At 33.8% G+C, this 14,421-nt stretch overlaps 1 protein-coding gene across 1 annotated transcript in view; it reads left to right on the top strand.

The window, feature by feature from the left end:
- Positions 1-10,194, top strand: part of ANO3 (anoctamin 3) — a 398,246-nt gene extending 388,052 nt beyond the window's left edge. Inside the window, exons 26-28 of the mRNA XM_039218371.1 lie at positions 1,879-1,959; positions 2,137-2,242; positions 7,068-10,194. Of these exons, the coding sequence (XP_039074302.1) occupies positions 1,879-1,959; positions 2,137-2,242; positions 7,068-7,250 (370 nt within the window). The 3' untranslated portion in view covers positions 7,251-10,194. The remainder of the gene's footprint in view (positions 1-1,878; positions 1,960-2,136; positions 2,243-7,067) is intronic.
- Positions 10,195-14,421: the final 4,227 nt, after the last annotated feature.

Below are 14,421 nucleotides of genomic sequence, written 5' to 3'. Positions count from 1 at the left end.
CACAAGGTCGATACTGTTTTCATAATAATACTAAGATATTCTTTTGCTTGTTTTGCTATAATGACATTGGTACCGATGATATGAATAGGATAGTGGATAAAATAAATATTCTGGTGGTTTTGTGTAACTGAAAGCAGTGGTACCAAAAAGTATAGCAATGACTGTATTCCTCACCATTGTATTTTAGAAAATACCAGTAAGAAAATTCAGAATGTCTTTGATGAAGCAATAATAATTACTACATTTATCAAGTCCTCGCCCTTGAATAAGTGTCTTTTTGGTATTCTGTGTGACAAAATACAAAGGTGATAAAGCATTTCTCCTACATACTAAAGTGCGGTGATATTCGTCTCAGAGTAAACCTCTTGCATGATTGTGGATTTGCAAACTACACAATATGTTCTTAACATGAAATAATGATTGCCAGATAAACTATGATTATTCAGTCTTGAGTGTGTAGTAGACACTCTTCTAGAAAATAGACAAAACTAGCTTGTCACTTTAAGAAAAATAACTGACATATGTGTTGCCATTAATAAAGTTCAGGTTTTAAAGTGAAAATCAAAATTTTGGAGAATTTTATCTATCACTGAGCTTGAAAGTTTCCCAGTACTTCCAGAGTTTTCCCTGATAAAAATCAATGGTGATATTAACAATTATGCTTTTTGTAGTCTATGGTAAAAATATTTGGAAGATCTGCATAATTAAAGAAACAAATGTTTCCCAAATGACCCAGGTTTAATGTCACAAAATTATATGTGGGTAATTTGAATTCAAAATACAAGACAGACCTGTAGATTTTAATGTAAAATCCATATAAAACATTTATGAATTCTTTAAGACTCCACAGTACAATTAACCTTTAAAAAATGACCATAGGTAGAACTTTGGTATAATATCAATGAAAAATATCAACAATTATTTGAAGTGCTATTAAAATATCCTTTGTTTCAACTACTTATCTGTGTGAGGCCAGGCTCTCTACTTACTCTTCAACCAAAACACCATACTGCAATAGATTTCATGCAGAAACAGATGTGAGAATGTAGCTGCTTACTAGTAAGACAGACACCAAAGGATTTACAACATGTAAAACAATGTCATTCTTCATGCTATATTTTTTGGAACATCGCTTTTTTTCTTTAAAAATGTGCTATTTATATCTATTTGTAATGAGTTTGATGAATTGTTTTAAGTGAATTAATAAATATTTTCTAAATTTGTTTTAATTTATAATGTGTAAATAGCAATACATATATGTTCATGTAAAAAGATCCTTGGGATCCTAGTAATTTTTTTAAATGTGAAAGTTAGCTGAGCTCAAAAATCTTGGGAAGTGTAGGCTTGGAGGAAGTTAGTCTCTGTAAAACTTAGTTTTTTAATCTATATGATGGAGATGATAATGTATACGTTCTAAGGTTATTGTAAAAAAGTTAACTGAAAACAATTTAATACCTCACCATCAGGATAGAGATTTCCACCTCTTTTGTTCATTGTCAAATACCAAAATAATAATTTTTCTAACAAATTATAAGTCCTTAATAAACATATATTGAACAATTTAATAAATCACAAATACACATGCTTAATTAGCCAGATAGTGTGATTTGCATGTATATTTATAAAACATTTATTTATAGAGTATTAACACATAGGAAGTAATTAGCACAACGCTTAGTGCATAGTCAACACTTAATAAATGTGATCCAATGAAAGGGGAAAAACAGTGGACAAGAGTCTGTCTCATTAAAGTAAACTTACATAATAATTGAAGTTAGAGTATTAATAGGGCTTACTGAATCCTGTCATATGTAATGAAGGAATTGGACCAGAAATTTATAAATCTCTGAATCACATGATACTTTTCTTTTCTCCCAGTTGTTTAAAGGGATATGTCAACAATAGCCTATCCTTCTTTGACCTGAGTGAGCTTGGTATGGGAAAATCTGGTTATTGCAGGTACTTACTTATAAATTATAATTATCTTTTCTTCTTGCTTTTATCATTCCATCTTCTCCCTCTACATTCTAATAAGCCCATTTCAACTGTCATTTTGGAGTTTTGGCAAATTAAAAGCCTTTGAGGCCTCCATGCTTTGGTCTCTGTTCTTCACATTGTTTGTCTTGTGGGTTTCAGGTATCGGGACTACAGAGGCCCTCCATGGAGTTCCAAACCCTATGAGTTCACTCTACAATACTGGCATATCCTCGCTGCTCGATTGGCCTTCATTATCGTGTTCGAGGTTAGTCACAGGCTGATAAAATTTCTGTTGGTAAACTCTTTTCCGACTGATGTATTAGTTGACTCTTTGAAGTCAGTTCCTCACTGACTTCCAAAAAAGAAGTTGTGTATATCCCAGTAAAAGATTCAGATACAGTGAAACTGCTATAAGAAGTGCAAGGAAGCAAAAGCTGAATAATGTAAGAAGGTAGGTCAGTGGGTATTTACACCAGAAAACTAGTATAAAAAAAGCTATTAATGGTTCAACTGAAAATTTAGCTTTGAGCCTCCTAGTAACCATATTTAAAAAGGAAAGGATGGTTTTCATCATATGATGAAAGAATCTATACTTATTCATTGGGATTAAGAAACATACTTTCTAATCAACTTAATTACAGTTGACCACATGTGTGTTTGTATATTTCCATAAATGATGCCTGAAACACTTCCATAAAATGTGCATAGATTTTGATTATCAGAGTCATACAATATTAGACTGTAGTCTTGTGAAGAAATTTTGGAGATGCTACAGTATTGTTACCTTCCTTAGCATATAAGAAGCTTGATACCATGAAGAATTTAGTGCTGGAATATATTGAGTATCTATTCTCTAAGGTACCATCAAGTTCTATGGAAAACCTTTGAATGCATCTGGTTTTTTAGAGAGAAAAAAAGGAGCCATACATAAAACTTTCGGAAAAAGTTTTTTTAAAGGTAGATGTACCTCTCCACTGATCTCTAAAAAAATATGTCAGATTTTTTTTTTTTTACAAATAGTTTATTGTCAAATTAGTTTCCACATAACACTCTGTGCTCATCCCCATAAGTGTCCTCCTCTATGCCCATCCCCCACTCCCCCCCACATCCATCAGTCCTCAGTTTTTGTCAGCATTCAAGAGTCTCTCATGGTTTGCCTCTCTCCCTTTCCCCCACCATTTCCGCCCTTCTTCTCCCCCTTGTTCCTCCGTCAAGTTCCTCCTAATCCTCCTATACGTGCAAACATATGATATTTGTCCTTCTCTGCCAAAATATGTCAGATTTTTTAGTGAAACATCCTTCATCCATAAAATGAAATGCTTACCTCTAAGGTTTAATCCAGGATGAAATTCTATTTACCTAATGAATCCATGAGTCTATAAAAATGTCTCCTGATGAAGTGTGACTTTTCACTTTATTACAGGTAGCAGAAGAGAGGTTAAGGCATATTTCCAACCCAATGATTCTAAAAAGTCTTCTTGTTATTGTGTGTGTGTTTTAATGTACTTTCTTTTCATCTTCATCTTCTTTTGGAACTCAAATGAACAGTCTTAGTCAAATGCCCCAATTCATAGCAACCTATCATCATGGATACAAATGATTCCCCCTTTATTTTTTTCTTTATTCCTCATTACTAATTCCATTACCTACCCACTCTAAAAGCACCCACTCTTTTTTCTTCAGTAGAAGTTTTTCCACATGTTTATTTAAACAGATACATATGTATGTATAGTATCATTTTAAGTGTTCTTTTTTCAAAATTCAATTGTATTATGCAATAACTCATTTTTATCTTTTACCCATTTTACTTTTTTAGATCTAGAGAGAGATCTTTCTATGAGGTCTATCCATATTTAGATAATTTCTTCTATCTACTTATGTATGATAGTTCATTGGTTTTAAATACCACAATCCCCTGTGGATGGGTACTTGGGCCTACAATAATTCTCTCTACCTCTATAAATCTCTTATTATAAATTTTGGACTTGTTACCTTCTAAACATATTTAAGGGTTTCTTGGGAATATTATACTCAGGTTTGGAATCTTTTACATGCATACTTAATTTCACATAATACTAACAGATTACTCTCCAAGAAGATTTTCAGCAGATCTTCATATTATGTGAATTTCTAATATTTTGCAATTTAATAAGAATAAGGTAATATTTTGCCTTAATTTTTTTAATCTATTAACTCATGTCATCAACTTTATTACTAGAAAACCATTTTGGTTTCCTTTTTTGTGAATTTATAAACTTGATCTATTTTTGGCTGGGTTTCTAGTTTATTTGTTGCCAAATTATAAGATTTTCTTACATGTTCTACATATTAGTCTTTACCAGTTATAAACATACCAGATATGTGTTTCTTTTTCATAACTTATTAATTTTATCCATAAACAAATAATGTTTAATTTTGATGTCATCAGAAAAACTTTCATTGTTTTCCATTTAAGGTTTTTGCTTTCTGTGTGTGTCGTTTATTTAAAAAATTTTCTTATCTCCAGTTCAAAACTATATTCTATTACATATTTTACTATTAATTTTATAATCTTACTTATCACACCTTAAAGGTAGCTGAACGCTTTATAGAGACTGAGGCAAAAGCTTATTTTTCTTTTATTTTTTATATAGTGCTATAATTTTTGCACTGCTGTTTACTAAATAATATATTTATCCACTGATTTGTAATATTCCAAGTTCCTAGAGTAGATGTGTCCCTGGCCTCAGTGTTCTGGTTTCATTACTCCATTTGTTTATTCCTATTCCCTATCACACTATTTAAATGCCACGGCTTTGGAATATATCATCATATCTGATAAAGCCAGCTACTTCCTACCCCTGCCAAGTTTGCTCTTATTTTTAAAAGTTGCCCTAGCTCTTTAGACTTATTAATCATTTATATACATTTCAGAGGCCATTTTCCATGGTCCCCCAAATATCGTGCAAGGATTACAGTTAGAATTACATTTATTGAAAACACACGTTGACTTATTTACAAAATCTGTGCTGATTCATTAATAAACATGAAACTTATTCAAACCATTCTTACATACTTTAATAGAGTTTTAAAATATTCTCTTGCTTGTTCATTCCCATTTATTCTCAGAAACTTTGTAGATATTTTTATTGCTATTATAAACACTGTCTTAGCCTCCATTCTGATTTGATTGATGTGCGCTAGAATTCTAATGGTCTTTTCTCACAAGTGCAAAGTTCCTTGTTTAAGTCTTTCATTGTTTCTAACCTTCTGTCTGTTAAATCTGTTGGACTGTCTTTTGCAAATAAGGACAGTTTTGTCTCTTCATTTGCGAGGTTTCCGCCTCATTACTCTGTCTTGCCTTACTGTGTTGCTGGAAATTTCAGTATGGTGTTGAGTAGCAGCAGTGTCAGCAATTATATCTTGTTTCCAAATTTAATGGAAAATACTTCAGACTTTTTTTCTTTAAGTACAATATTTGCTGTAGGTTTTTTATTTAAGATACACTCTGTCAGTTTAAGAAAATCGTCATCTATAACTGGTTACAAGAGTGCTTTGATAAATGGTAAACTTTAGCCTTTTAAAAAATAGATTTTTTTAAAACACTGAATCACTCTCTCTATTTGAATCCATTTATAGCTTCATTTATTACCATTGTATAGGACTCAGAGCATATTCTTCACTGTTTAAATTATAACAAATATTTTTGATTTTTATTTCTATACTTTTGAGACACATTGCTGGATATTTATGTGCATACCAACTATCTGATCAGGAAAGAAAGTCCTGATCTACTTTTCTATGGCAAATATGATGGGCTTTACTGTGATCTACTATGCAGTGCAATTTCCTGAGGCACTGACGTAAACCAGTCAAAAGTACCATGAATTCCTCCTTTCCACATAAAGAGATGGTTGTCACAAAGTTCTGTAGATAAATGTTTGATTTTCTCTCACACATTATCCTAACTCTATCAGTATCAGTTTCTTTTCTGAGCAACTGAAAGTTCTTCTCTTCTCCATGGGAAAAGAAAACGGATGCATTTTTTATAATGGGTGATGATATTTAAGTGGTGCTTCTATTGTGCCAAGCCCTTCTTTAACCCCTTCACATGTATCTGCTCATTTAATCCTCGTAATAACTGTTAAGGGATATCATTATTGTCACCATTTTAGAGATTAGACACAGAGAGCATAGGTGATTTGCATAAGATTACACCACTAATGAGTGTCAGAGAACAGTTCAGACATGCGCGGTTTTGTTGAGCCTCTGAACTTTTGACCCCAGACTTATTATTTCAGTTTTTGATCCTGTCGTTTTTATATACAATACTTTTGGCAGTCTATTCTTAAACATTAATACATTTTTATCATAAAGGAATTATGTAATGGAGACAACATTTTTTCCAATATTTGAACTTATTAGTAGAAATTCTATAAAATGCACATGCTGGAGATTGAGCCCACAGTCCCATAGAATACAGTCATGGGCAGACTGTTTTATGTGGCTTATACACTGTGATTATGATCTATCAGACGTGAGTTTTCCCTGGATGTGATCTTTCTCATCTCTATATAACAATGCATGTTATAATAGGATTCCATAGTTTATAAGGATTTTATAGATGTGAACTTAAGATTCACGCAGTGTTTATAAAGTGATTGTCAACATGTGGCACCTAAAAGAGGAAAGAATTCTCTTTTCTCCTAATACTTATGTGATGGAAGACAACAGTGTAATTGTTCCAATATAATTTCTTTAAAATTTTTTAAGTTTATTTATTTTGAGAGAGACAGAGAGTGTGTGTGCGTGCCAGCACAAGTGGAGGAGAAACCCAAGCAGGTTCTGTGCTATCAGAGCGAGGCCTGACTCAGGCCTTGAATTCACAAACTGTGAGATTGTGACCTGAGCAAAGATCAAGAATTGGATGCTTAACCGACTGTGCAACCCAGGCACCCCCAGTATAATTCCTGAAAATATTAATATTCTAGGTGGTATATTCTGAGTTCTGTTGTTTGATTGTAAGGCAAATGCAACATTGTTCATGATCTGTTTTATAATTGGCATTCCACAATCTTTAAAAAGTGTACTTTCTCCTCTTAAATTTGCAGCACCTTGTTTTTGGGATCAAATCATTCATTGCATACCTGATTCCAGATGTACCAAAGAACCTGTATGACCGAATACGACGGGAGAAGTACTTAGTCCAAGAGATGATGTATGAGGCTGAACTAGAACATTTGCAACAACAACGGAGAAAAAGTGGTCATCCTGTTCATCATGAATGGCCTTAGGGGCAGAGTGGGAATGACAGCAACCTTAAATTCTAGGGGGGTCCAGGAGGAAGGCATACCTGGCAAACCATATGTATGATATGTTACTTGGAAATGCATCACAGCCATCTCTGGGATTTGGAATATCCAGGCATCTAGGGAAGGAAAAGATGACTCGTGGCATCTAAATGGTTAGACTGACAATGCAGGAAGCCGGGATCTAATTCTCAGAACCAGCCTCAGGGAGTTGTTTGTTTGGAGACCTCCACCTTCCGTCAGCTGCAGTGTAACAGGAATGGTGATGATGAGGTTTCTGGCAACAGTTTTCCATGGAAATGTTCATAAGCCAGGCATGCTGAAGGTATCATGCGGTCTTCAGTCACATACTAATCTGACTTTGGAATCTTAAGTTGAGTTGAGATACAAAAAATGACTTACGTCAATTATTGCCTTTGCTGCCAGAATTCCATGTCCCTTCAGCTTACAGGTTTGGGGAATTTTATTGGTTTTTTTTTGTTTTTTCTTGTTTGTTTTTTTCCCCTGAGTTTATGGATCTGTGCCACAAGGAATTTATGCTGCTTTACATTGACTATGCAGTTGAAGAGTTGCACACCACCTTTAGTTGTCAAACCAAAAATCTAAGATTCTAAAAAGAATCCCATTCATTGAAATGGATTCTATTGCATCGGCTACATTCAAATATGTTGTATCACGGTCAGAACAAGGTTCCCTGCCTTTTTTTTAAATTACATATTAGTAGAGCCACATACTTAAAAAGTATGGGTGTTTATTCTCATATCATTTAGAATACCACTCATCCATGTTTTACTGCGGAGGGCTGTTTTATAGTATTTTTTATTTTTTCCTCCTTAGTTTATTATAACTACTCCCACAGAATAACAGAATAACTTGAAATGCTGTAAATATGTTGGTTTTCCTTGTACTTTTGCACCTTGGCAATACGTAATGCAAGTTACATTTTGTGCAGCTCTGAGATCAGTGACATAGTATGCCATTGTGACTTATTTATTCAGGAAATCAGAAGCCAAATGCTTTGCAACACGTTAAGCTTTTCTAACAATGTGCATTTTTGTTCATGAGCTAATGAAAACAACGCATGAATATAAATTTATATTGTTTGTAAGCACACACACATTTTTTGTTTTATTTCTTTTTTCATCAGTGAAGGGGGTTTTCTGTTATTGTTTCTTTGAGAGATTGATTTGTTTGATTTTTGAAAACTCCTTAAAACCAAGATCAAATCAACTGTGCAAAGACATGGTTTTGCTTTGTTGTGGAGTTGCTATTTCGGTGTCAACTCTGTGAGTGTTCTTGTTCACAGACAGATGCAGTGGGAATGATGAAACATTCAAGTAAGGAAAGTCTGGTGGAGACATAAGCTATGGGAGCAGGTGGGGAAGAAAGAAGAGAGTTGAAGTAAGGGAATATATGGGAGAAATCAAGACACCTTTCCTTGCAAAACAACCAAAACTGATCTCAGTTTTCCTCCCCTGGGAATGGGGTGGCAAATTACATAGACTCACACATTTCCATATATATATAATATACATATTATATATTATATATATATATTTGTGATTATTATTTGTCCAATTAAACAAAGCACCATTATTTCCAAAATGTATAAATACCAGATTAAAGACAATGGAAATAAAACTGCTTTGTATATATGCTAGAGTATCTCTAGTAAGAAAATTTTAAAGTTTCTCTTACTGGAAAACTAACATTCTAACCCTGAAAATGTTTTTTGGACTGTTTCTTCTTTTACTCCAGGGAAAAACTGACAGCTTATAGTTGTTCGTTGGTTTGTTCTTGTCAAAAATGAACACTTCCCTACTTCTCCTCTGATTCTGAGCAAAGGGAAAGACCCCAGACTCTAAACTTCCCTCCCAATTCCTTGTCACCAAGGACTCTTACATTCAGCTTCCTCAGAGGTCCTGTTTCTGCCACCTGCTAGTCACAACTAGTTCCACTAACTCCACAAAGGAGTTTTAAAGTCCTTTTTTGTGGTATCTGCAGCATTTCCTTTTCTTTGTTAGTTGAATGTATGCCATGCCTAAGGATAAATGTTCTGTATGCCTATTGAAGACATAAATGAACCTGATGTGTAGTTTCCAAATTAGGGACACAAGACAAAGACATTTGTCTTGCAGTAGAGCAAAGACTAGTGATAGCCACACCCTTGAGAATTCTTTCTGTTTTGAGTTATTTTTAACACCATCAGTGTTTAAAAGTGTATTGATTGCCTAGAGAGAAAGAAAATGAAAAGAGAAAGGTAGTTATAATAAAAAATTATAAACATTGATTTAGGCATTGCCTCCTCTGAAGATTTTCAAGACCAGTAGAAAAATAGAGAATCAATGAAAAAGTTACCTGAAATTTTCCCTTTGTGAAACAATGCAGTAGAATCTAGCTATGCCTTCATGGTTGTTGACAGCAAAATTTTGACAGCCCCTCACAGTATGTGAGTTTTAAATCACTCTGATTTCGTTGAGAGAAATGTTTTATATCATGGTTTTCATAGGAATACAAATTATTTCTCAAAGATTTATATAGCACACACTATTCTCAGGAATTCTGTATTACATGAATGCTGCTTATATATTTTCATATTCTAAACTGTAGTCTTTTCAAGTAAATGACTAACATATATATGTGCATGCAGCCTGCCTTGACAAGTTGTTCAAAGCTGAAGCACTTTACCAGTCCAGTGTGTGAAAAATTTATCTAGACTGTAGCCGAAATAGTTTGCAGTTGTCTGAGTCTATGCACGTACTTTTCGATAAAATGCTGAGTGACTGCATGATGAAATACAACTTCTGAATGCTGCACTTTCTTCCAAAATGACTCTTAGCACAATATGTTTTAGAATGGAACGGAAAGGAATCTTTTTCACTCAATAAATCATGTGATATGGGATTTTTCCTGTAATTTGCATGTTAAATTTGATCCTGCTTGTTTTTTTCACTATAAGTTGGAGGGTCTATGGAGAGAAGGGATTGCTCATTCTTTAGCCCTAAAAGCAATAGTTTCCTATTCTTGGAAGCCCTTGTTACACTCTTGAAAAGTTTTGGCTATTTGTTCTCTGATAAGCTCATTGTCCTCATCAAGGCATTTGCACATGAAAAGTACAGATGGAATATCATACTGATTCTAATAATGTTTTGCTTAGAGACAGATGGGAAAGGAAGGTTGATCCATTCTTATGAAAGCAGTAAATGTTTCTATCACACAGAAGCTTTTTCTCTCTTTCACACTTGGGCTGAGTCCACCAATCACCATCAAAATCTCCTTAGGATATGAATTTCAGCACAGATAAAAAGTTCATGCCAAGAAAGGAGGACATATAGGGAGGGACACTGTAGCCAACTGGCAACAAGAGGCTACCAAATTGCCCATTTTCTCTCAACTGGATGCTCAATTTTGAAAATTTGGGTTCCCTGAAGAGTTTCTTAACTAATATGGCTGAACTGATTAGTTTGTCAGTTGGAGGAAGGTGTGTGTGCTTGTGGGGGGGGGGGGGTTACACACATGTGTACTTACCCTCCTTGAGATATGCCCAACTCAGTCCTACTATGGTCACTGCATTTTCCCCCAAATCACCATGTTATAACAGGTTTTAGGAATAATTGTAGATTTTATCCAGGGAATACGTTATCATCTTAGTCTTTCTGGTATTCTCAGTAACTTAGGAGGAAACACTTTAGGAATGGCCTGAAAAACCCAGCTTTTGATAGAAATGTGTGAATTTCCCTACAGGCATTACTATTCGTATTGAAATGTGCCAAGAATAGTCTAACTGAAAGATTGATTTGGCCTTAGCAAGAATCGTTGTTCAGACTAGGCTCCTACTACCTAGGATGTATGTGTTTGTAACGGTGATAAGATGCCTTCAATTGAACTTGCCATCTAGATTCAACTGAAAAACTACATCCACAACCACATTTGATCATTCTCTCTCTAGAAAACTCGAATATTATAGCCACTATGTTCTCACTACATCTACATTAAAGCATCTTTTACAGGGAAGTAAAATGAAAGCAGATAGGTTGATAGAAAAGAGACTCATATTTAGGATCAAATCCAATTTCTTCTATAATCAAAGTCTACTCACAGGGACAAGAAACTTATCCATCAATCTCACTGTTTTATATGATGATACCAGTTTGTGCCCCAGTAGGATTCTCCCTAGATAAAACTTATTCCACATCCAGCAGACTCCAAGTGAGTCTTTGAGTACACTCGGCAGGAATCTGTGTGGATGCTGTTACATCTTTCTTTAAGAAAGAAGAGGGTAAAATTTCTAGATATATGCCTGTATTGACTTCCTCAGAATATTTATTTCCATTTTAATTCTCTCGGTGTGTGGAAAAAGCAGTTTCTCTGCTTTCTGTTTTTCAGAAGGCACAAACTTCTTAAATTATTGGTTGGAAAACAAAATATAATGATACCCATTTTGATATTCCCCACAAAATATAACTGTCACATGGATGGCTAGCCCCATGTGGTATTCACACTGCCTCAAATGCTTTATAATTATTTTGTCAGTATCCATGCCACTCAACACTACCAGGTGAACACATTCGATTAAATATATTTTTACATGATTATTTTTTCAAGTAATCTCTACGCCCAACATGAGGCTTAAACTTACAACCCTGAGATCAAGAGCCAGACCCTCTACCGACTGAGCCAGCCAGGGGCTCCCACATTAGGTTAAATTTAATACCTTTCTAACAAATAGTATGAGCAGACTTTTCCCATTTTTCATTAAGTGAGAAGAGACGGATTTAGGGGCCAGAAAAATCCGATGGCAAAGATCATTGTGGAAGCAATATTTGGGGTATGGTTGAGGGGACGTAGAGACTTTCCTACCTGAGCAAAAGTGCCTGCTTTGCAATCTTATTAACAGCTTTTCTGTGCACATGCCCTGCCTTCTTTCTGACTGAAAAACAACCACAGTTTCATTCATCCTGCAACATTCAGAAGAAATGAAGTTTTTCCCATTATTTTTTTCTTTATCTATTTTAAGATTACAAAGCTAAATATGGTAAGCTTAGACTTCAGTGACAAGTCTAGCCAAAGAATAAAGATCTCAGTTTTCAATGCTGAAGATGAAAATGCACTTTAAAAATATGCAATTTTATCTTTCTAAGATGTGTGACAATTGGCATTTATATTGTATTTTTCAACTAGGAAGGAGCTATTGGAGTCCTTAAATTGAGACAGAATGGTTTCTCCAACTGTTTTTATTCTTATTTGGATTATTAACCATTAAAGATTCCTTCCAAACTCTCATAAGAAGTTGTAACACCAATTTAAGGAAGATTTGCTTCTTTGAAATAGATTGAATCCATTTTTAAGGTCACCATTCTTGAAAATAAGAAACCATAAAAGTCCATAAACCTTTATTATGTAGATCCCAAATCAATCAATGACATTGGCTCTACAAATTCTGCTAACTGTCTTATGCTGTTACAAATAAGTAACTTGTGGATGGCTCATTTATTTTCTTACATGGCAGTTACATTAGGGCATTGAATCAATATACCACATGAAATTATTTTTAGCTTTTAAAATATGTCAAAGCAGATTCTGTAATGAAGAACTGGATGTTCCAAACACCTGTGTACATACAATTGCTTTAACATTTTTAAAAACAGATGAGTGGTTGTTTCTGGAAATCCCTAAGGACAAATAGGCCAAGATCCATAAAGGACATCACCATGATATAGTGCTTTTCTAAATTTATAGTAACCTATTATATGAAGTCATAAAATCCTCCTCATGGTTACTTCTGAGAGAGTGTATTTATGTGTGTGTGTGTGTGTGTGTGTGTGTGTGTGTGTGTCCCCAAGCTTTTGGGCAGCCCAAATATTATGGACATTATCCAAAATATGTAAAAGAAGTCATGTTAATAGAGTATGTTAAACTTTATTTTGATGTGTGATTACTTGGTGACTTGGTAAACCTGCCTTAATCTATTAGGTTTATATAAAAGATTTTAGAGTGGATAACTATTTGCATCCCACTCCTAACCCTGTAGAAAACATTCACAATGATCATTTAAATACACTTCAATCTGAACTTCCTTTTAAAAACAAATAATTAAAATAGTTATATATCTTAATTATATATCTATACTCATTCTACAGACATTTTTCTTAAAATTGAGTAGTTGTTTAAATACAGCATTAAATGTAGAGTATTTCTAGCTATATGAAAAAGACATAAAATTTGAAAATAGAAAAAAAGTCTTAAAATTTCCACTAGTATACAGAAAGATGATCAACTAACATTTCCATGATACAGTAAGATTATTTTTCTAATTTGTCATGAGAGTATAATGAGAGAGGCACTGATATCTTCTCACACCCCATGTTCTGATTAAATAGCCAAATATTTGTATATTTAACTCTGTCTTTCTGAAGATAGCTGATATTCAAACACCAGAAGTGCAATAATAGAAAAGGGGACTTATGAGTGCTTGTTATTCACATAGCCATTTGCAAATCTAGATTGATATGGTCAGGAGATTGGAATGGAGGAGGAAAAAATAATAACATTAACTCTTTCCAAGAATTACAAATAAAAATAACCCAGTAGATGATTATCAATTATGAGTTACACTTGATTAAAATTTTGTTTCATTTTAATATCATTGGTAATAGCAATTAAATTTTAATTGTTTGGAAGCAGATTATACTTCAAGGTCATTAATGTTGGATAAAAGAGGTAACTTTTATAGTAAACCCAGCTACCTTGCAATACTGAGATTGAGCACATGAAATTTCTAAATATACAAATGTATACATAGAGAGCTAAAATGTCTGTAGTATTTAAAACAACTTATTTCTAAGAGAACAATTTAAAAGGAGACTACTTTTTTTCTATTTACTGATCTCATCTTTGTAATGATGTTTAAGTAAGATTGTAACACCATAAAGATTTGAAATATTGTTTGCAAGTCCCCTGGTGTGTGGTTTATTTATTTTTCTCTTTAGAATGAAATGGTAGCACCTTATAAAATCACAAAAGAATGAAATTTGTATTCAAGAAATATTATTTGAATTAAACAACAGAAAAGCCCTCACTCATTCTGCTGTTGTTGGGAGAATCACAGTTGCTACAAACTGTTCACTGGGTCACACACATGGGTTAAGATGCTGAG

Source organism: Hyaena hyaena, unplaced genomic scaffold (assembly GCF_003009895.1).
Source record: "Hyaena hyaena isolate Hyena2069 unplaced genomic scaffold, ASM300989v1 scaffold_753, whole genome shotgun sequence".
Classification (NCBI taxonomy): Eukaryota; Metazoa; Chordata; class Mammalia; order Carnivora; family Hyaenidae; genus Hyaena; species Hyaena hyaena.
Note: the sequence above shows the minus strand (reverse complement) of the source record. Positions and strands in the feature narration are given on the sequence as shown.